Source organism: Anser anser, assembly GCF_964211835.1.
Source record: "Anser anser genome assembly, chromosome: 18".
Taxonomy (NCBI): Eukaryota; Metazoa; Chordata; class Aves; order Anseriformes; family Anatidae; genus Anser; species Anser anser.
The window spans coordinates 9138911-9159581 of NC_139739.1; the positions used below are offsets into that span (position 1 = coordinate 9138911).

At 39.2% G+C, this 20671-nt stretch overlaps 1 protein-coding gene across 1 annotated transcript in view; it reads left to right on the forward strand.

Moving 5' to 3' along the window:
* PPIL2 (peptidylprolyl isomerase like 2) overlaps window positions 1–20671 on the forward strand; it is a 73410-nt gene that overhangs the window by 35591 nt on the left and 17148 nt on the right. Inside the window, exons 13-14 of the mRNA XM_083803495.1 lie at window positions 11013–11102; window positions 12983–13016. Coding sequence (XP_083659621.1) covers window positions 11013–11102; window positions 12983–13016 — 124 coding nt within the window. The remainder of the gene's footprint in view (window positions 1–11012; window positions 11103–12982; window positions 13017–20671) is intronic.

Sequence of the window (20671 nt, forward strand, 5' to 3'; positions counted from 1 at the left end):
CTTGAACGTTGGTCTCTAGCCATCTGTTTCTTTCATTTCTTTGTGTTGATTAAATCTGTGTGAATTAAGCAGACCTTTGGCTTAACTGAGGAAGAAGATATATACTTAGAATAGGTAGGAAAAACTTGCTGCTTTAAGGAGCTTTTCACAACATCCACTTTAGGTCATCGTCTGAGGTCTATTAAATCAGTTCTTCCTGGAGATGTTTCCTTTACTATATAAGGAGCTTGTGCTTCTAATTTTGGTTTTCCTGGATCACACTGAGGTTAGGCATGTAAGCTAGCACAGTGCAGAATAGAGCAAACATCTTGCAAATGCATAATACATAAATAAGTTGCACACATATATATGGATCAGTTACAGCAGGTCTATTGTGATGGCAAGGACAGACATAGAAAATAGGGAAATCCCAAAATCAAGGCCTTCAAATACTCAGTTCACTCTGCTTGTGAATATGCACTGTAATAGTATTAATTATTTCATCACGTGATATTTCTTTTTAATCTGCTCTCCTGCCTGATTCAGTGTACAAGCTGAACCAGTTCTGGGAGGTATTTGGAATTCTGTAGAGGAAAGAGATCATATGCAGGATTTCAGTTTTCTGCAGAAGTGTAGAGTCTTGGTAAGGCACTGTCTGACCAAGTAGCTAAGCCCCTTGAATGCAGTCTGAGGGAGCTGGACTGTATCATAATGCCTGCCCAAATTAATGTTGCATGGGCTTTTTGGTGCATGACTTTTCAGCCTTTACAATCTTTCAGTGTAGTTGGTATGGGTAGGACCTCAGCTTTTCAGAAGGGAAAGGAGCGAGGAACAAATTTCAGCCTAAGGCACTGTACTGATACCCTCTCAGACCACCAGCAGATTTGGGGCCAGTGGATTCAACATGCGGTTCTGTGCTACTTGAGGAAATGAGAGAGTTGATAGCAGTATTAGGCTCTCTTTGCTGTTTGAAATCAGCCAAAATGTGTATGGTTTGGGGAATTCATATATCTACTCTCTCTCTCTCAAGCAATGCAAGTTCAGGAGCAAGTGTATGATTTATGAGCTATGTTATAGTGGTGCTTAGCTTCTTTTTTTTTTTTTTAAATAAAAAACAACAACTGAGCACACTCTGACTGGTTGTTGCCTCGACCTAACCACAGGTTCCTTTTTTAATTGCTGACAGACATCCTGTGCCCAGGTTATTATGGAAGCCATCCTAGCAGTGGTTTTCATTGCAGAGTTCTGCAAATACATGATTGTGAAATGCTTTAGGAAGGTTGAGTCTGAAGTTGCTATATAAATACGATAAATGAATACCTTTGTCCAGAGGTAGGACATACAACATTCAAATTATATTTTAAAATAGTCTTATGGGCAAGATTTAAATTAACATTTCTGAGGTGAAGTTTGCTGAAATAGACAGCAGCAAGTGACATTCTTGCTGTCACAGAGTGATGTCTGCTTTGGAGTCTTCAGTTGTATTTTCATGGCTATGGGCTGTCTATTTAAACAAAATATTCTTGCAGTTCTCCTCACAGTGGTCTGCACTGCTGCTGAAGTCTGCCCAATATCATTTTTGTCTTCAGTACTCCGCTCCTTGGATTCTTACTCTCTGTCCCCAGTTCTTCTGTTCTGAGTTCTCTTTGGAGCAGAAGCAGTTTTCCCCGTTTTTGTGAGTGACATGGCAGTACGAATTGTCTGCAGTTCAGTTTATATGTACACGTGGAGACCTTTGTTTAAAAATAAATGGAGGGATCTTCGTACACTAGTACTTTAAGGTGCCAATCAATAAAATTGATAGTGATGAGATTCTTCCTAGTACCAAAAACCTAATCAGGAAAAGTTTAGTATTGATCCAGGGTAGGAAATCAGTGCTGCAGTGTGATTGAAGTCATCAGTTAGCTTGTGACAGGATACAGAAAAAGAGCATGAGGTAAGACTGGAATCCAGGTATTTTCTGTGTTTGAAATCACTTGTTCAGAGCACCGGAAAACTTCAGTTAGGTTCCAAAAAGATGATGTGTGGTGTAAGTCACTGACCTGAGAAAAAGGCAATAGAGACTTTGGAAGATAAGCTGTTTTTTTTTGTTTTTTTTTTTTCCAACCATTTGAGTTTGTGCCTCAAATGAGCAAAGGTACACTACTGTTCTCTCTTCTCTTTGCACCACAGTGGTATGAGTGTTGCTCTTTATGACCATTTGTTTTTCTCCGAGTCGTCTTGTTCAGATACAGTATGTTCCCCCTGATGGGGATGTAATCAGATAGCCATTTGTTAGGACATTTTCCAGGAAGCTTGAGTTCAGCTGGGCATAACCAACATTTGTTGTATATACTAATTGGAAACAAATTTACAAAATTCTACTTGCCAGTAGTAGTTATGACTAATGCAGAAGATTTAACACATCCAACATGCTTTTCTTTCAGCTCTAGTCTTACGCATTGCCAGACAAATAAGTGATGAAGAAATAGTTGATGAAAGGCAATGAATGTGGCTGAATTTATTGTATTTTATTTATGGTGATTTTTCCAATCTCAAGTTCTTTTAGCTTCTTTAATTGGGATGCTTCTGGGAACAGTCATCTACATCATCTGTGTGTATTCTGCTCTATTAGTGACTATATTGATGAAGTTATACCTTGTAAATGGTGAAGCAACCTCCTAAGGCAGGGTGGAGGCTTTACCCTGCAGAAAAAGTCAAATTGACTTGGAAGTGGAGGTTGAAAAGCAGTGTGGTGTGATGGATAGATTGGAGAACTAGGAGCTGGAACAGCCTGAATTCTGTGCCTTTGCCACTGAGGTGCTCTATGATGTGGCTACATCATGTGGGTAATTTGGGTACAGATTACTTTTTTAAAAAAATATCAGTACCATCCCATTTGTCACGTCACAATGAGCAACAAATTCCTGGACAATAATACGTATGGTCGATGTCTGATTGCTGCAGTGCAGCTACACAAACAACCGAGGCTGCCTGTTCCAATCAGAAGCCCTACCTATGGATAGACAGTGTTGGACTCCTGATCTCTGCACCTGTGAAAGGGAATAAAAATACCCGCCTTTGCCTGTAGGTTGCTTTGAGGCTTTCTTATTTAGTGCTGTTTGGTGTACTATCTCCCTTCTCCGCTCCATGTTCTCATACAAATGATCACGATGCAGTAATGATCTGGTGGCTAAACACATGTGATAGAGGTAATTGAATACTAATCCTTAACTGCTATGGCAGTTTTTGTTAATTCTCTTGTGTCTCTCTGATTTAATACTTTAAGGGCAAGTTGGCATAACAAAGAAGAATGTGAGATGGATTTCAGACCTCTATCCAGCACTCCACAAATGCTTTTTGAGGTTTTAGGACCTGGCAAACTCTACTTAATGATGATGTCTTGGCATAACTATTTGAAGAAGCCATTATTCTACAGACAGTGATGTTTTAATCTTTTGAGGCCCTCTGACCTATTAAATATGCCTCTGATCTATAAATGTGTAATCTAGCCCTTGTTCTTTGAAATCATCTGTCCTTTTGTGTGAGGGACTGATCCAAAGATCAGAAGCCTGTAGACTTCTTTTCCATTTCCAGTGGGAAAGAAGTGAGTTCCTTAAAAAAATCCTTTGACCTTCTTGCATGACGAGGTCCCCCAGTCTTCCTGAATCTCTTATTTTCCTTCCAATTTAACTGTCCATTCTAACTCAATTTCTGCCAGCTGTCTTTGGCAAATATCTGGCTGATGTTTTACCAGTGTCATGTTCCCTCAGTACTATGGTCGTAGGCGTGAAGTATGGTGGTTTTGGCATGGTTATAAATAGCTTATTTCACATTTTTTCAACAAAATATGTCATTGTAGAAAGAGCTGCAAGTTTCAGCTTTGAAAGTTCTTGTCAACAGAAGCTAAAAACAAACAAAACTGTCCTCTTCCAGTAGGAGAACAGTCAGATAAAAATGTTTGTTAGAGAGGATATTTTTATTTCCTGGTGTGTTTTCACCTCAAAGTGCTACAGTGGCAAACAGATCTCTTGCTCTTTGTGGATGGGAGTAGAATGGCCCTGTTCAGCCATATTGATTAGCAGGTTGTTTCTTGGTTGTTCTTAAGAGACTAGAAACTAATATTTAAATTATTCTTAACTTCAGGGACATGACACCTATGTTTGAAATAGGAGAAACATTTTCTTGTGATATATGGACAGGAAATGCTTTACCTGGATGCTACCATCTTGCCCTTGTCCTCAGCTCTGTTTTGCAGGGGCAATAGGAGCCCCCATTGCCAGAATGGGCCATTCAACGGGGAAATGAAGAAGGTGTTCAGCCAACTCCCTGTGTACCTGCCTGTGCACCGTGGGGCTTGCTGCCCTTGGCTTTCTTTGCATGGTTTCCTGGCAGCTTCTGCCTTTGGGTAACTGGGAATATGTTTTGCACATTTGGACCTTTCTACCTCCTCAGCATCCCTGGCAAGCTGGATCTGGTAGAGGGAATTGATCGTTATTGGATTCTCTTTTGCTTTGTGACATTTGATGATGCAGGAATCCCATACCAGCTGCGTCTGCCACTTAGTGGTCCCAAACCTGAGGATGAGGTAGGCGGTTTGGAGTTACACAGCTGCTGCTCTTCATCTTCCTGTGACATGTTTCTTGTTTGTACCTTGGCTCTTCTGATGAGAGCAGGGTGACCTTGGGAGGCTGACAGCTACCAGAGCTTTGCTGTCTAGTGTGGAAGTGGTTATGAGGTGCATCTTCTTAAAATGCAGAATTTATGTGCCAGTTGCAGACTGAAGAAATGCCAGGGAGCCGCTGTGGGACCTGCGATACTCCAAACTTTACAGCTGTTGGAGGTTACTCAAGCAATTAAAGTTGGGTCCTTATTTAAGCTGTACCTAGTGATGCTGTCGTATTTGCTGGCGCCCAGCCTTGCACTGCACTGTCTGACAAGCTCCTCAGCCCTCCTGTGACTTACAAATTTGAGGGGGAGAGGATTGTTTTCTTTTCTACTACTACAATAAATAAGTTAGAGGAAAAGTAATAACTGTAGCTAGGAATGACGGCTCAGCCTCTGGAGAGCTAGCAGGTAACGTTGACAAATTAGATGAGTGAATTAGATGCCCTGTTTAACTTGAATTGTTCTCAGCTAAACTGATTGATTGTCCCTACTTGCAAAAAAGTGTGGGGGGGAAATGGAGTATGTCATTTTTTTATTGGTGTCTTGTCTAAGCTAAACATCTTACTTAGACTTTGGAAAAGTTTTCAGTAGTATCATTAATGTCAGAACTGAAAAGTGCTTCTGAAAAGTGAAATTTAGCAATCTGTTAGATTGCTAAATAGCTAATTAAATTATAGTAGGTTTCTGTATAATGAGAATGCAAGAATTCTGCTGTTTGTTCTTAGAAAACTTTGAGGTAGCAAAATAGGCAAATGATTGCTATGAAGTCAACAATCTTTTACCTGAGGCATAGTTTGCTTGTTCTGATTCTTGTTTTAATTTCAGTACGAGTCTAGCCAAGTGTTTTTTTAACGAGTCTAGCCAAGTGCTTTACCCCACAGTGCCCTGATGCTTTCATCTTTCCTGTCTCATTGGATCTGTGCTCTTCTGATCACAAATTGATCTGAATGTTTGCTCAGTGTATGATCAGATTGAGAAGACTGGTCTCTAGTACATGAACTGCATCTTCTTTGATTTGAACCACAGCATGCAGCTGTTGTTTGTCACCATAACCTGTCACCAGATCAATCCCTCTCATGTGCTGGGGAACTGTTTTAAAGGAAAGTAGAACTGGCAGGGGGTGATATCAGGGTCTACAATCATGAATCCTCCTGCAGGAGAAATGTTTGAGTTCCCACACTGGAATTCTCCCCAAGCTTTTGCAGTGGGCTCTGTGGAGTTTTGGATTTTCCTGTCCCTCTTGCTCTGAAACAAAGTGAGTGTGCTCATAGTCCATTTGAAAGTGAAATAAGGTAGGTAGCCTAATCTGTCTTCTAGTACAGTGTTTTGTTTTGAAATGCACTAAAACCATTTGTATGTCCAATTTTTTTCCATGACTTAGTGGAGGAAGCAGATGCTTGCACCTGATAGATGGTGATTCCTGAAACTGCTGCTTTATTACGGTTGTAACACTGTCTCTGACTAAGCTCTAAATAAAGTCAAGCTTTTATTAGGGTGAGTTTGTTACTCAGGGACTGATAGGCTGTGGGGATTGCAGATTGAAAGGGGTGGGGAGATGGGGAGAACTAAGTTTAAGCCTTACCATATCAACTCTTTATGGCTCATGCATTAGAAACGTTCATTCTAGAAGAGCTAGAATGAAGAGTGAAAATGCTCTAGAGGCTTTTTTTTTTAAAAAAAAAAAAAAGGTTAAAAAAGCATGTATGTAAATGGACTAAAGCAATAGAGAATCTGCCAAAGGAGATCTATGTAAGGAAAAAATAAAGTAAGCTTAGTTTGAAGCCTTAGAAATTTCCATCAGTAGTTCATGCCTCTTAATAGCAGGATTCTGGCATTTGTGTGATAAGATGAAGGCTGTAGAATGCAATTTCAATTCATGAGGAATCAGCTTTTCATTATCGCAGATTATTTCTGCTTTGAAGCGTAGGGTTAATGGACAAGGCTCTGTGTTTTAGTGCAACTACAACAGTTCATCCAATTTAGAGAGACAAAAAGAAATAAAAGGGAAGTGGAATTAGCACAAGGAAATTATACAGATGTGCAAATGACAGCTTCTGAATGCTTAGTGTGAAATTTCTCTTTAAGGTTCATGCAGATCCTCAAGGGATGAAGCATTTTGAAATGATTAGCTCTTCACATGGTAAAGCCTTCTTCCTTGCAGTCATAGCAACAACTCAGAAGCTCCTCTTTTTTCCCATCTCCTGTACCTTGGCAACAGGGGTGCCGCAGGTTTTTAGTCTACTTCTGGTTGGCTCTTCATCTGTCCAATACAAATTCTGAGTTAAGCCAACTTTTACAACTGTAATGACCCATTTCAACAGATGAGAAAGGAGGGATGCAAAGTGAGAATCAAATAGTGACCTGGCTTGGTTAGTCTTACCCCTCTGGTCTAGAGATGCAGCAGGAGAGGTGAATTTTGCCTGGTTTGCAACAATCCTTGCTGGCACAAAGGAAACTAATATTGGCTTGGTTAATACTCAAGAGCAAGATAGTTTTTTCTAGTGCTTTATAGCAAAGGAAGAGTTTCTTTTTAAATTTTATATACCTTTTTTCAGTATTTTCCCCTTTTCCATGATTTCACAATCTGTCTCTTTGTCACTGTTGTGTTTGTCTGGTCACCCTGAGTAGCTATCTTTTTCATTCTGAAATTTGTCTAGGTTTAGTGACTGGTAGAGTGCTGATGTTTCCATGTCAAGTTACCCCCTAAGTGTGTTAGTTAAAGGGAGATGTAAACATTATTAGAAAACCACTGGGTTGTTACCCCCATTATATACCCGTCTGTGAGCCAGGCACAGCATTTGGGTCCTCCTGTGGATAAGCATTCTTCTGCATTCCTGTCTCTAAGGGTTTATTAAAATTTTAGTGCTTGTCTTGGGCATGAGTTTTCAACAATTGAAGTACAGTTATATGGCATCTTCAAAATATATGGGGAGTGAAGTGGGAACGGAATAAAAAATATTTTTTTTTTCTTAATGTTTGTCACTTGGAGAGAGTAGAGTTGTCTTTCAGTTGAAGGACATCATGCAGAGGCATGTTTACTTTTGTCGTCCTATCTTGACCAAAGAAAAGGAGGATTTCTCAGGGTTGTCCTGCCATGTTCTTCAGCTTTCCACAATTTTTCTGTTTGCCTTCTTGGGACTATCACTGCAGTCTTCCGAGAAACCATTGCAGTAGATTTACAGCCTAACCTTTCTTTCTGTTACTGGCTTTTGAATCAACAAGATTACAAAATAAGGTGGCATTTTTGCCCTGACTGTCTTACATATATGTCCAAGTCGTAGGATAATAAAATAATATATGTAATTTCCTGATTAATGTAAAAAGAATAGAGGGAGAAACTAACTGTTGCTGTTGATTTGAAACAAGAACAGCCAGAAGTAAAAGGAGAGCCTGGAGTCTATTGTCAGTAATGAGCCAACAAAAAAGTGGCGATGTCTGCTGCACTTACCACGTTTCTAGGTGTCTTGACTGTCTCTTCCTTCTTCAGAAATAGTGTGAGGCAAGTGGTGTGGAGGAAGTTTCTGAAAAAGTAGACAGGTTTGCATTCCAAGACTGTGAGTCTGACATCTTCTGCAAGATCTTACACTCGCGTAACAAAGTCAGGTTTGTTTACATATATTTCTCATCGGCCTTTGTAGTTGGAACAAAGACTTCAAAGATGGTTGTGTTTACATGGTCAGTGCAGAACCCAACTTCATTCTACACCTTCCCCAGAAACCTCAAGCCCTTCTGCTTTGGACAGGATGCTGCTTAAAACAGTCCTTGAAATGTGCTTGGCAGTGTGAGATTTGGCAAGAACATTAACTGCTTTGAATAAATCAGATAATCTGAGCCAGATATTCTAGATCAACTGCATGACTGAAACGGGGGTTTATTACCAATTGAATGCAAACCTTTTTATGTTTGTCTCTACTAAAAAGCACCACAAAAGGTAATGGTAATGTTGCTAAGGAACTGTTTACCTGCCAAATGTATCTGTATGATGCATGAGGTGACCATGGGAACCAATTTGGTGGCAATTATTTAAAGAAAACCTTGCAGTGAAATGATTATTGCACGTACACAAAATATTTCTGCAGTTGCACTTGAAAAGCCTGTTTCTGGGAAAAGATATAATAACTAGAAAACAATTTAGAAAGAAGGGTCAGCACAGGTCCTGCATGGAAAAACATATTACTAAGACCAATTTTTTTGATGTATATTTTACAAATCATGTATTGAAAATAAATAGGAAAACTGTATTGGGTTATCAACTTTATGCAAGTTTAAAACAGTTTGGTATATATCCCTAAGGGACTTAGTCTTTTGCCTGATTTCATTTTTCTTAAAAAATTAATTACAGGTTGCTGTATTCCCCCCAGAGAACTTATTAGCTATGTCTCTCTCTGCAAAGACTGTTTGGCTCTCAAGAGATAAAGTGCCTTAGGCTAAAAGCTGCTGAATCCATTTCTGATTCATAAAGAAAATTTTTAATCTTATTTTTATCCTTACTGACATTTTTCATGAGTGCTAACTAATAGCACTACTGTAGGATCAAGGTTGTTACAATATGGTCTTATAAGGGAAACATACACTGACAAATGATTCTTCAGGGATTTAATTTTACTTGAAAGGTTATGTACAAAGATTATTTTCATGGATATGTGTCCAGTTCAAATAAAAGTTTCCAAATTTGCAATATAAACATTGAAACAATAGGAGATTCTCCTATTGCTTGAAACAGTTTTTATGGAATATATCTACTTACAAGTTGCCTCCAGATGCTACCAAAATACATGTCTTAGTGTCATTCTACCATAAACCATTACCGTTATAACTGAGAAATGAAGTATATAGGAAATCTGAGATTATAGTTGGTGTAAGATTGCATTAGAACTTTATTTTCCCAGTTATGGTAGCTGACAACTGTCATCTATATCTTTGTAGAGTAATTAGGAAGGAATCATTATAAAAGAATTTCAAATGCCATGTAGGAGGGTAAAGTTTGTTTGGATAATTAAGGGACATTTCGGTGTTAAACAGTGGTGAGAATGTTTCAGATGAGAAATTACTACAGAAAATTGAACTTCTGGATGGTTCAGTATGAATAATTGCATGGATCTGTTTTTTTTTGTTTTTGTTTTTTTAAAAAAAGATAGATATTATTTCACTCTTAAGTTATTGTAATTGGGCTTGCCTTATTTTTAAAAATATATCCGTGGGCTTTATTGTTTTGGTTGGTTGTTTTTAAGCCACTTCAAATTGCAAGTCTCAGTCTCACTCTCTCTTTCTGCAGCTCCCGTTCTGGTGGTATAACCAAGAATAGTCTCTTATCAATTCAAAATGAATCAGTCTCTTTCAGAAAAACGCTTAGAGTCTTGTATGTATTTGTTTACAGACGTCATGACTCATGCTGGGGCTTTGCTTGCAAGTGCATATAACAAGAAGTGCGTTTTCAGTCTGTAACAACTCAGATTAGTTAGTTGTTTGGAGATTTTTTGGTAAAGGTGGAACAGATTTATGCACATACTCCATAGTGGAGCTGGAAAACATGTCCAAGTACAGAAAACTTTGTTTCTGTGCATATATTTTGTACATGTTGTTTGTACGTATGAAGGTATTTTAATATTGTAGAGATGAGTATCTGTAGAATAACTATGGGAAGACAACTAGGTAGACAGTAAAGGTTTTGAAAAGGTACCGTTTGAATATCCTACCTCATAAATTCAAATAAATAGCTTTAGTTTACACTGTAAAAGCAAATTAGAAGTGGCAATGTATTCAACATCTTTTTTTTTTCAGATTTTTGAAAAAAAGGTTGTCTTTTTTTAAATTATTATTTATTTTCCTGTGACTGGGCCAGTTGTCAAAAAAGTGACTTGTGGAGTCCGTCCCATTTTCAGTTCCAAGTGGTGAAGAGGATCAAATGCTTCTCTTCAAGTTAGCTTCAATATGTTCACTTTGACATAGTAAAGCAGAGAAGTCAAGTTCTTTCTTACTCTGGGAAATGAACTTTTTTTGGTGCCCATTTGCAACAAAATTATGATACACTTTTGAAACTAAGTTACCTGAAAGCCTGAGCTTACCTACTTTCACTATTATTATATCTACCAGGAGTCCACATTGTCTAAGTTCATGTTCAACACTTCTTCATGTTAATTGGAAGGTCCAAGTTTAATTCATTTATCATAGCATGTGTCTCTCCAGTACACTTTAAAAGAGCATATATTGTGTGTTTTTTTCTGTAAACAGAGGTTCATTCCTCTTCAAGAGTTGAAGAGGTAACTTCATGGTTGAAGTTTCTTCAAGTGGTCTTCATGGTAGAAAAGTAACTCTTGTAGACAGTGTAATGACCAATTTGATTGTCTAAAGGTACTGCTTAATTAAAACTTGTGTTTGTCTTTCAGACACCCCGAACGTGTGAAAACTTTATCAAACTGTGCAAGAAGAACTATTATGATGGAACAATTTTTCACAGATCAATTCGTAATTTTGTAGTGAGTATTGAGCAAATCCCATGTAATGCACGTACATGATGTCCTCAAAATACTTATTTAGCTTCTTCCTTGCATGACAACTTGCAATAGAAGTATGTTAAAATAGACCTTCAGAACTAGGATTGTCCTAACTTACTAAATTTGTACTTTACTGGTCGTACTAACTGCTGTCTCTGACTAATACTGTCACAGAGTATCACTGCATTTAGTAGTGTTTTCACTGGCATTGCAGACAAAGCCTTTGGGAGTCATTGCCTTGGCAAGGAGGCAATCAGCCTCCCCAAGCTGTGGGTGGGTGGTTAATGAACAGAATGGGGGGGTGGGAGGGGGAGATGCTAATTTGCATATGTAATTGTGTGGCCCGTTGAAAGCGTATTCAGATGAAACGTCAGAAAGCAGCTGAATTTTTGTTTCAGGTTGTGGTGCTTGGATACTGTCCCATCATCTTTTCCTGACAGTGCTCCAGGATGTGAAGGAGTTAAAGAGCACTTATTGAAACAGAAAGCCGACTTTAGTAGTCAAAGACCTAAGCTTTCAACTTGTATTAGAGAGCTCCATATATAGTTGTAAACCATTGGCCTTCGTATGCTATTGAGCACAGCTGGTAGAAAGAAGCAAGAGATGTTCTCATATAAGTGAAGCTCCATCTTACAATGATGAACAGTTTGGATTCAAACTGGATGGTCATTTTAATCATATGCATAACTTTGAGTATGCAAGTATTTACATACTACTGTATGCTTGAGCATACATCAAGCTTTTATAAAGATACCAAGATATAATCCTTCAGCAATGGTTTACTTTCTTTACATCTTTCTGGGAGAGATGTATCTAATAACATGATAGTCTGAAAAAGTGTTTTGAATTCCAAGGTTTAATTCTCAGGACTGAAACTTAGATTTGGCTACTCACCATGCCTAGTTAATAGATTTTCTAATGCATTTTTAGTTTAATATCAAGAATTGCCAGATGTTACGAGTCCTTGAGACGTCTTGTTGCTACTGCAATCCATCGGAAGGCCTAGAAATATGACCTTTAATTTACATAGGTACAGTCCAGGCAGCTTAGGATATTGTAGCTGTACTGTAAGTTCCTTTCAAAAGAATTAGCAACCTGATCCTGAAGGCAGTGCACGTCTTCCAGAGGACATCACTGAATGTTAGATTTCATCCTGCCATCCTTAAAAAAAAAAAAAAAAAAAAAAGCTTTTTTCTTCCGGCAGCACCATATATCTCAGTTCGTAGTTTACCTCACCATTAAAATTGTGCTTGTGTGCTATTACTGTGTAGCTAGTCATGTCACGCTCCCTCTACTGTCATTGGGCTATGGAATATTATTTCTGTAGACCCCGCATATATATGAAGTGATTAATTTTGTTGCTAAAAGACTGGTTTCAGATGGGAATTTTTCCCACTGCAGACAGTGAGGAGGATACTGTGAAACGTGGATTCAAATACAGAGAATATTTTACATCCCCTCATTTTGCCTTCACATCATGTGGAGGGTTGGTAGCGAAATGTAAAGCCTTTTCTGTTCCAAAGGCAATGCATCATCAATTAAAAAGCGGGTTTCACCCTAACACATAATAGAAAGGCTGATCTGGTTAACCCGTTTGAGTCTGTTTGTTTTCTTATTTAGCCCCTACAGACCTATTATTTTTACAAAACTGTCATTTTGCTCTTGGATAAGTAATGTAGGAGATGACAGCCAGCTGATAAAAGAAACTCCAAATAGGTAGTAATGGTTTCCTTGTTGCTAACTTATCAACATCACATAGTATAGAAGGAAGAAAAACGAGTAGAATTGGCTTTTATGGCTTGCATTTAATGTCTTTCATACAGATATGTGTGTAACCTATTGATTTTATTTTAATTCTGCAGATCCAAGGAGGTGATCCGACTGGAACAGGAACAGGTAAGATTGAGTTTTCATTATGTAAACTGTTTTCACTTCATGTGCGATGTTGTTAAATTTGTTTCCAGATACCTTGTAGATTAAAATTTTCTAAATGATGATCTGTGGTACTTCATGAGTATTTCTGCTTTAAAGTACAGGTTTTATAGTTATATTTTTTATGACCATTTTTACTGTGCTTAAAATTTCATTCCATATATTCTAATTGTAAAACTTGGGCACTCTTCCATGTAGAATTCTTGTTGGGTCTTTGCTTCCTTTTTCTTCCAGAACATAAATAAAGGAAAATTAAAATGATTTTACAGCTGGCCTTCCAGGGCAAAGAACAAAGGAAGAAACACATTCATGCAAAGTTACTTTCAAATTCAGCGTTAATGAAATACTTGAGACCTGCCTCTGAATTGGGGAATGGCCAGATACCATCTGTTCTCCCAGCTAGTTGTCTTGTAAAGCCCAATCTTCTTTTTCTAATGTTTAGGTATTGCTGTTACTAAATTCTTCTGCCTGTTCTTTCTCCCTAAGTGTTGGAGATATGCAAAACAGTCATATCAGAAATGGTCAGGAGACATAGCAGCTGAAGGATTCTCAGAGCATTTCCTACCACATTTGATATGTCATGTAATATTCCTAGTTGGTGCTGCAAATTTGCTCATTATCCACTTGTACCTTTTATCTACCCACTTGTAGGTGTCACCAGCCTCCACAGCTCCTTGTCTGGTCTTGTGGAGTTCTGTGCATTTTTATTCCAGTTCATACATGCGTCACTTGTATACACAAGCACTGTATTCTCTGTGTGCTCGCAGATCATCCAAAAAAGATGCCTTTGTAATTGTTAAATACTTTAGCACTATTTACTTTGTAAATAATGTTAGTGTGAGTTGCCCAACACCTTTTCTTCTGCATGTTCCTCAGCAGTTGCATACTCTAAGACAGACTGGTTAAATGTTCTGATTTTGATGGCAAAAGCCTGCTAACAAGACTTGTTACTGTATATGTGTGGACTGTTAAAAGAAATATGATTTTATTTTGTTAGAAGGAAAGTTTTGGTTCAAATCCCAAAAGACATAATAAGGAACGTCTTTTAAAATGAGAAAGAGGTGTCAGGAGACTGGAGAAACTTAATGGGTTGACTCAGACAACTTTCAGGCTTTTGTAGGGTGGAGTTCAGATCTTGCTATGAAATGAAAATGAACTTGCTGGTGTCATTCTTGTCTCTGTAAATGCAAATGGTAAAAGTAGTGTAAGACAGCACAATTAGCAGTTGGCAGAAGACTGGCAGTGCAGCTATATTGAAGGTCAAGACTCTACTGACAGACGAAGTAGGAAGTAAAATGCAGATAAGACCGTTGGAGAAAAAGCTTGTATGTATATTCTTTTATTTAAAAAAAAAAGAGCATAATGACATCTAGTCTTTTCCATCTTGTTTTCCTCCTTGTCATTCTTAATTAAATATGAATATATTGTAGACAAGGAATCTTGCAAGCAACTGTGAGGGTTGTTAAAGTTCCAATAAAATGGTCAGTTTGCACTCAGATAAGTATGGCACTTGCAGATTTTCAGAGATTCTGGTCGCCAAATGGTTTTAATGTTTTGAACATAGCTGAGTTTAAAATAATCACTTATCTAATATGCTAATAATAGTATCCCAAGAAAATATTGCAAATGACAGTTTGGTAAACTACTGGACTTCTCCTGAACTCCCATGCCTGTGTGTTTAATACTTAAATGAAGTTTAGACAGAGTGGAGGTACTCTGTGCTCCTGATTACCTGACAGATCCTGCACACTTGGCTGTGAGGCATCTACCAGCCATCATAACTTCACAGAGATTGTGTTTGCATCATTTAGCCAATATTTGGTGCTGGGATCTAATTGTAACATCTCCAGTTGTGTGATGTGGTTTTACCTTTCATTTAGCTTTGTGGCACCTCTGATCAACGAGATCAGGTAGGTTTCCCATAAGTTTAAGAATGTGCTTTACTCTGTAGCTATTCTCAGAGTTCTGTAAAAGGCAGACATTTCACGTGTATTTCAAGCCACCAAAGCCCTTCTGGCTTCTCATTCTCTCCGTAGTGCAGCTGGAGGAAAGTGTGGCTAGGTAGCAGTGTAGGAACATGGCAAACGCAGTGATGCTCTCCCAGGCTCCCAAAATGCAAAACTTTTGGTCCATTAATTTGTGTAATGGACTTTTGGTCCATTAATGCGATCACAATAACTTGTGTCAGGAAAGTTTTGGAGTAAAGCATTGGGTTTCAGTGATTTGTACCTTTTTCACTTGAGTTTTGCATTTTATTTGTAATTTAAATTCCCGTTTTGATTTCTTCTGGTAGCTAGAAGCAATTTTAGTGTTTCCTTGACTCACCACTTTTCAGTGAAAAGATGAATCTTTGAAAGCTAAGAAGTCCATAGAGATTTAATGGTCTTTAGAAGTTTATTGGGAGAGTAAACAGCTTGACTTCTTTAATATCAGGGAAGTATATGACTAGAACAGGGCTTTCTTCACAGATGTTTCAACTGGTATTAGTGAAGACTATTTAGGGTTACCCTTTAAACTTCTTTATTTTAAACTGCCAGAATTGTTTCTGTTGGAGCCTTTTATAGACTCTTTTAAAGACTTAAGACAAAAGGAATGTCCTTTGTTTCTTTCTGCTCTAACTGAAATTTACTGGCTAAAATAAAAAACAAAAGCAAAACACTTTTTCTACGCTGATACATGGAGGGTGCATTAAGCCTGTATATATTTTTGTTTTGTTATGTTTATTTACTTAGCCCTTGTCATCAGCTCATGAGCTAGAACAGACTTATTCAAAAAACACCCCACCATTTGGTTTCAGTTATCTGACATTCATCCCATGGTCAGCAACAGGTGTCAGGTTTATGGTTGCAACACCCAAACGCTTAGATGATCACCCACTCCCTTACTAACTAAGCCCAGGACTGCTCAGCTTTGGGGTGGGTTTGGGCACAGTCAGTACATGACTGAAGGTTACATGTCATACATACACAGACGGCAACTCTGTGCTCAGCTCACCTAGATTTGGAAGCATTTCAGAGATGTAAAATGCCCAGCTGGTAGGGGTGTTACTGACTGTCCGCTTCCACAGCTCCTCCAGCTGAACAGTTCTGTCTGTAAGCAGCACTGAACCTTATTTCTTTTTTTTTCTTTTATGCTTTTTTATGCAGCAGTGTGATGTGTCCGTCAGTCTCTTTACTGTCGTAACTAAGACCTAGCTGGTGTGTGAAGGACAACTGGCTACTGGTACTCAGTAGTTAACCTTGGGATGGGAGGAAGGTGGAAATGTGGATTATGGCATATAAAAATTGAGATACCACGCTAGGAAAAGAGTGAGGAAATAGAGCTTTAGCTTAGCTTAGCTGGCAGAACTGCATTGCCAAAGCAGTTAGATATACTGTCCTGTAGGTTTGATACCAATTTAGAGGGCCAAACTAATTTTCTGCAGCCATCAACTTCGTGTTTCATAAGACTACTGGGAGAAATCTTATTGTGCTGCAGCAGCTTATTTCGTTTCTTTAGCAAAATAACCACCCATAGAGGCAGTATTCAGAGCAATAAGCTGAGTCATGGTCATTCTTTGTAATGATTAATTATTTGAAAATGAATTTTACATTTGTGATGTATCTCTTTTCCTGCTGTTCATAACAACTAAGTGGTTGAACATGGTGAGTAATTCTGTCTAGCTCATGGTAGTGCAAGTGGAACAGCTGCTCTGTATTTTCAGTGTTCCAAATAATAGAAGAAAATTTGCATGTAGGAAAAACAGGTTTAATATCCTGAACCCTTTGTATGAAAAAGGAAAACTATATGCAGGGCATTACATTTTTAAAGCAGCACAGGCATTTTTCAGCTACTCTTGCTTGCATCGTGTTGGAATAATAAATTGGTTTGAGTGTGCTTCTGTCTGTTTTTGAATGCAAGAAGGCACAAAGGAGGCATCTAATATCTGTAAAAGTCCAAGATAAAGCACCACTGGTAGGTGGACATTGCATTTTGGCTGGTGTAAAGCAAAGCACTTTTTTTTCCCCCTCCTCTGAACCCTCAGTAGCAGAGAGACAGAGCACTATGGACAAACTTGGTCAGTTCCGCAATGAGATTTCCTAGCAAGGAAAGCTCCTAAAATGCGGCCAGTTTTAGAACCTCTTTTCTTGCAGGATTGAAGTTTGGTGAAAGGGCAAGAGCAAGACCTTTTTATCTAGCAATATACTCCTTTCAGATTGCAGCCCCCTCGGAAAATCCAGCCTCTGATATGTGGGTTAAAAGTACTGTGTCCTCTTATCTGAAAGGAGAGAAGTACTTACTGGATGAGCTAAGGCTTTCGTATTTGCAAAATGATTCAAGAATCTCACTTGGAAAGCTCTATAGAAGTGTCAGATGTTATTATGTACCTCGTTGTTCCAAATGACAAGAAGAAAATTACAGAAAGTAAGCCATCATTTTTGTGAATCAGAACCCTCCCACTTCCTTACCACTGCTTAGCAATTTTTATGCCAGAAAAAGGAAGGATTTATTTAAAATCACAACTGTCATGAATGATTATTCCCAGCCCACACCTGGCTTTTGGAATGTTACATTTCTGAAGCTTTAGGTGCATCTCTCAGCTCTTTGCAAGAAAGTTGTACAACTTCTGTAAATTCACCCCCCAAAAAATTACTTGTTGGAAAAAAAAAAAAGTCTTTAGAAGGAAGAAAGACTACCAAACGTGTTTTTAGTTCAAAATGCAATCTGAAAATGTGTGTTTTTTTTTCTTCATAGTTGCTAATGTGTGATTGCTTCAGGTGTCAGTTGGTATCTATTCACCTTTTCACTATCAGCACGAGTTGCAGATGTGAGGCTGAATCATGCTTCAGGGTGCAATCACAGTGCAGGATACACACTGCTGTTAGAAGAAGGCTAGTCTATTGCGGTAGCTAATCCCAAATCCATTTCCAGCTTTGTGTAAACAAGGGACCTACATGTACAGAGTTATCAATCCCTCTCCATTCCGCACTACATCCCCAGTCCAGCAAGCAGAACCTGTGTGGTATGTGTCTGCTCCCATTCAAAATCCCTTTGATTTTAGTAAAGAAGCCCCCAGAATATTTAACAACACTTCTTGTAATAGCATCTCAAAAACATTTCAGATCCAGTAGGCACACAGTTCCACTCTGACAGAAAATAATCTTATCTGGGAGTAAAGTGAGAGGAAGGTGAGTGACAGGCAGCGGTGCCTGCTGTGAATCAAACACCTAGATGTGATTTTTGTTTTCCATAGGCTTTTTCCACAAGCTGGTAAGTCAGATTTGGGGTGAGTTTTTTGCATCAGTGTGACTCCATATATAGTCAGTGGTGATCCGTGCTCTCTCTCAGAGGAAGATTTTGGGAATAAAGGAGTCTCCACTCTGTATGGAATATGCAGGGAGTGTAACAGGAGAGGGCTCAGGCTAGACAGCGCGGTGGTTCCACCGCCTCCCGTGTCTGCCTGCATCCACTCTGCATTCAGACAGTGAGGAAGATGGCACATCCACACTTCCCAACAGTGTTGAGAATAAATGCAGTAAAAGCTGTTAGATACTTCAGAGTGCCTCATAATTATTAGTAGCAGGCTTGGAGCCTGTGAGCTGTTTTCCCAAGTTTACACTGAGCTCTTCGGTAGAAAGCAAAATGCAAGAGTTTAAAGTTCCTGTTCCAGACCCCAGTGGCTGAGCATTAGGCACTGTGCTGCCATGCCAGTAGACTAACGAGGAATTTGTACTTAATCTTCAGAGAGAAAGCGATTCTGGTTTTCAGTAATTAAAAATATATATGCTTTTAGCTCGCCATCTTCTAGCTTGCTGTGTCTGGGCCCGCTTCAAGCAGATACTTGAAGCTTGGAATGATTCCAGAGGTTAGCAGGAGTTTGACAAACAGCACGTTCTGGCTATTTTTAATTTAAAGGGAACACTTTTTTGTTGTCGTTCTTTAAAAATAAATAAATAAAAATCTTTCCTGTATTGCTGGCTCACTGTCTGCACCGTGTCTCCACCTCCCCTCGCCAGCCCGTGCTGCCAGGCCTCCGCAGGCACTTCAGCTATGTCCTTTCCAGGACGTCTGGCCTTTCAGGCGGATGCTGCACAGGCCATTCTCTGCTCTCGCCTGCGGCTCTCGGGCAGACAGAATTAGCCTTGGAAACAGCTGTATGGCAGACAGGGAGGGAGGGACTGGATCTAACGCTGTAACTATCTACTAAAATGTTAGCACTTATTTCCAAGAGAACTGGAGTGAACCAAAGTTAGCCATCATATATACGAGATTAATTCTGACCCTCTGTGTATGAGCCGAAATGAAATCATACAAAAATAACACTTCCAAAACCTAAAGATCATGGCTCATTGCTCCTGTCTGCAAGTGCTCGGGTCTGGTTGCTTGTTGTGCCAGAGAGTCTCTCTGTCACTCGCTGTTTTTCTCTTGCCTTTTGAATTATTTTTCTTACAGCAAAGGCTGCAGGGGTGAGTCCACCCTCTTTCAACAGCTTGACAAGGCTGTAATTTGAGCATCTGCTGAAAGCCTGCAAAGGGTGTAGCAGACTCGAGGGTTTGGCCACTTGCTGCTGCGTACCATCTCAATTGGCCATGCTTATGTTTGCATGTTATCTGAAAATTTCTAGGCAACAAACAGTCCTCTGGGTTAGGACTGATAGTGAGTGCATCTGCTTTGCCAATAATGAGGAGTTCCTTCAAAAGATCTTTGAAGCAATATTACATATTTCTCAAAGGGAGATGTGACTGCAGCTGGTTACTGAGGTGCACGAGCTCTGTCTGGGGTGGAGGAGAGGAGTGCAGGGCCCAGAGCAATGGGGGTGGGAAGGGAGTATGTCTTCCAGTCCATGTCCAACTGCCTTGAAAGGGAAGGCTGAAATTGTGAAAGGCAAACAGGGAGAGAGAAACAGCGCACGGAGCGTGGTGGTGCTGACAGGGGCCTGCAGGCTCTGCAGGTGTGTTTCTGGTTTCAGGCAGCACCTGGAGCCCCACTGCATTCTGATCCCGACTTGTTTATTTACAACCTACCAGAACGTGGCTTTTCTGAACAAGGCAGGTAGCAGGCGCTACACAAGTAAACCTCTTGGAGCAAACAGGAACACACAAGGAGATTCATTAGCAAAGAATATTTTTGGCTTCTGGTAAGACATTTTGTAATAGGTTGAACACTTTGGATTTGGCTAGAGTAGCTGGTGTTTGGATTCATCTTCAAGGCAATGGAGCAGACTGCAGCTGTACCATATCCCTTTCACCCACTAGTGGAAGAGATTGTCATACAGAATCAAGCTGATGTGATTTAGCTGATCTTAAAATATTTAACAGCCAAAGATTTGCTGAAGTAATCACTCCTTCTTTACTTCTGATTACAGAAAACCCCTACAGGGTTTGTCTCCTTTTGCTGCCTCTTGTCAAGTTGCAGAGCAGGCAACATGCAACTCTATTAATAAAGTCTTTTGAACATGATTAATTGGGTTTTTAAGTGGGTCAGTTTCTTCCAAAATTTCTCGCTTACTTAGTTCCTCTTGCACTTGCAACTGTCCACCTGTGATTCTTTGTTTTCATGCTATTATCTGAAACTCTTTTCTCATTTGACGCGCACTTGTGATTTTCTGCATACAGTTTTCAGTAGGAGCCAGTTTTACT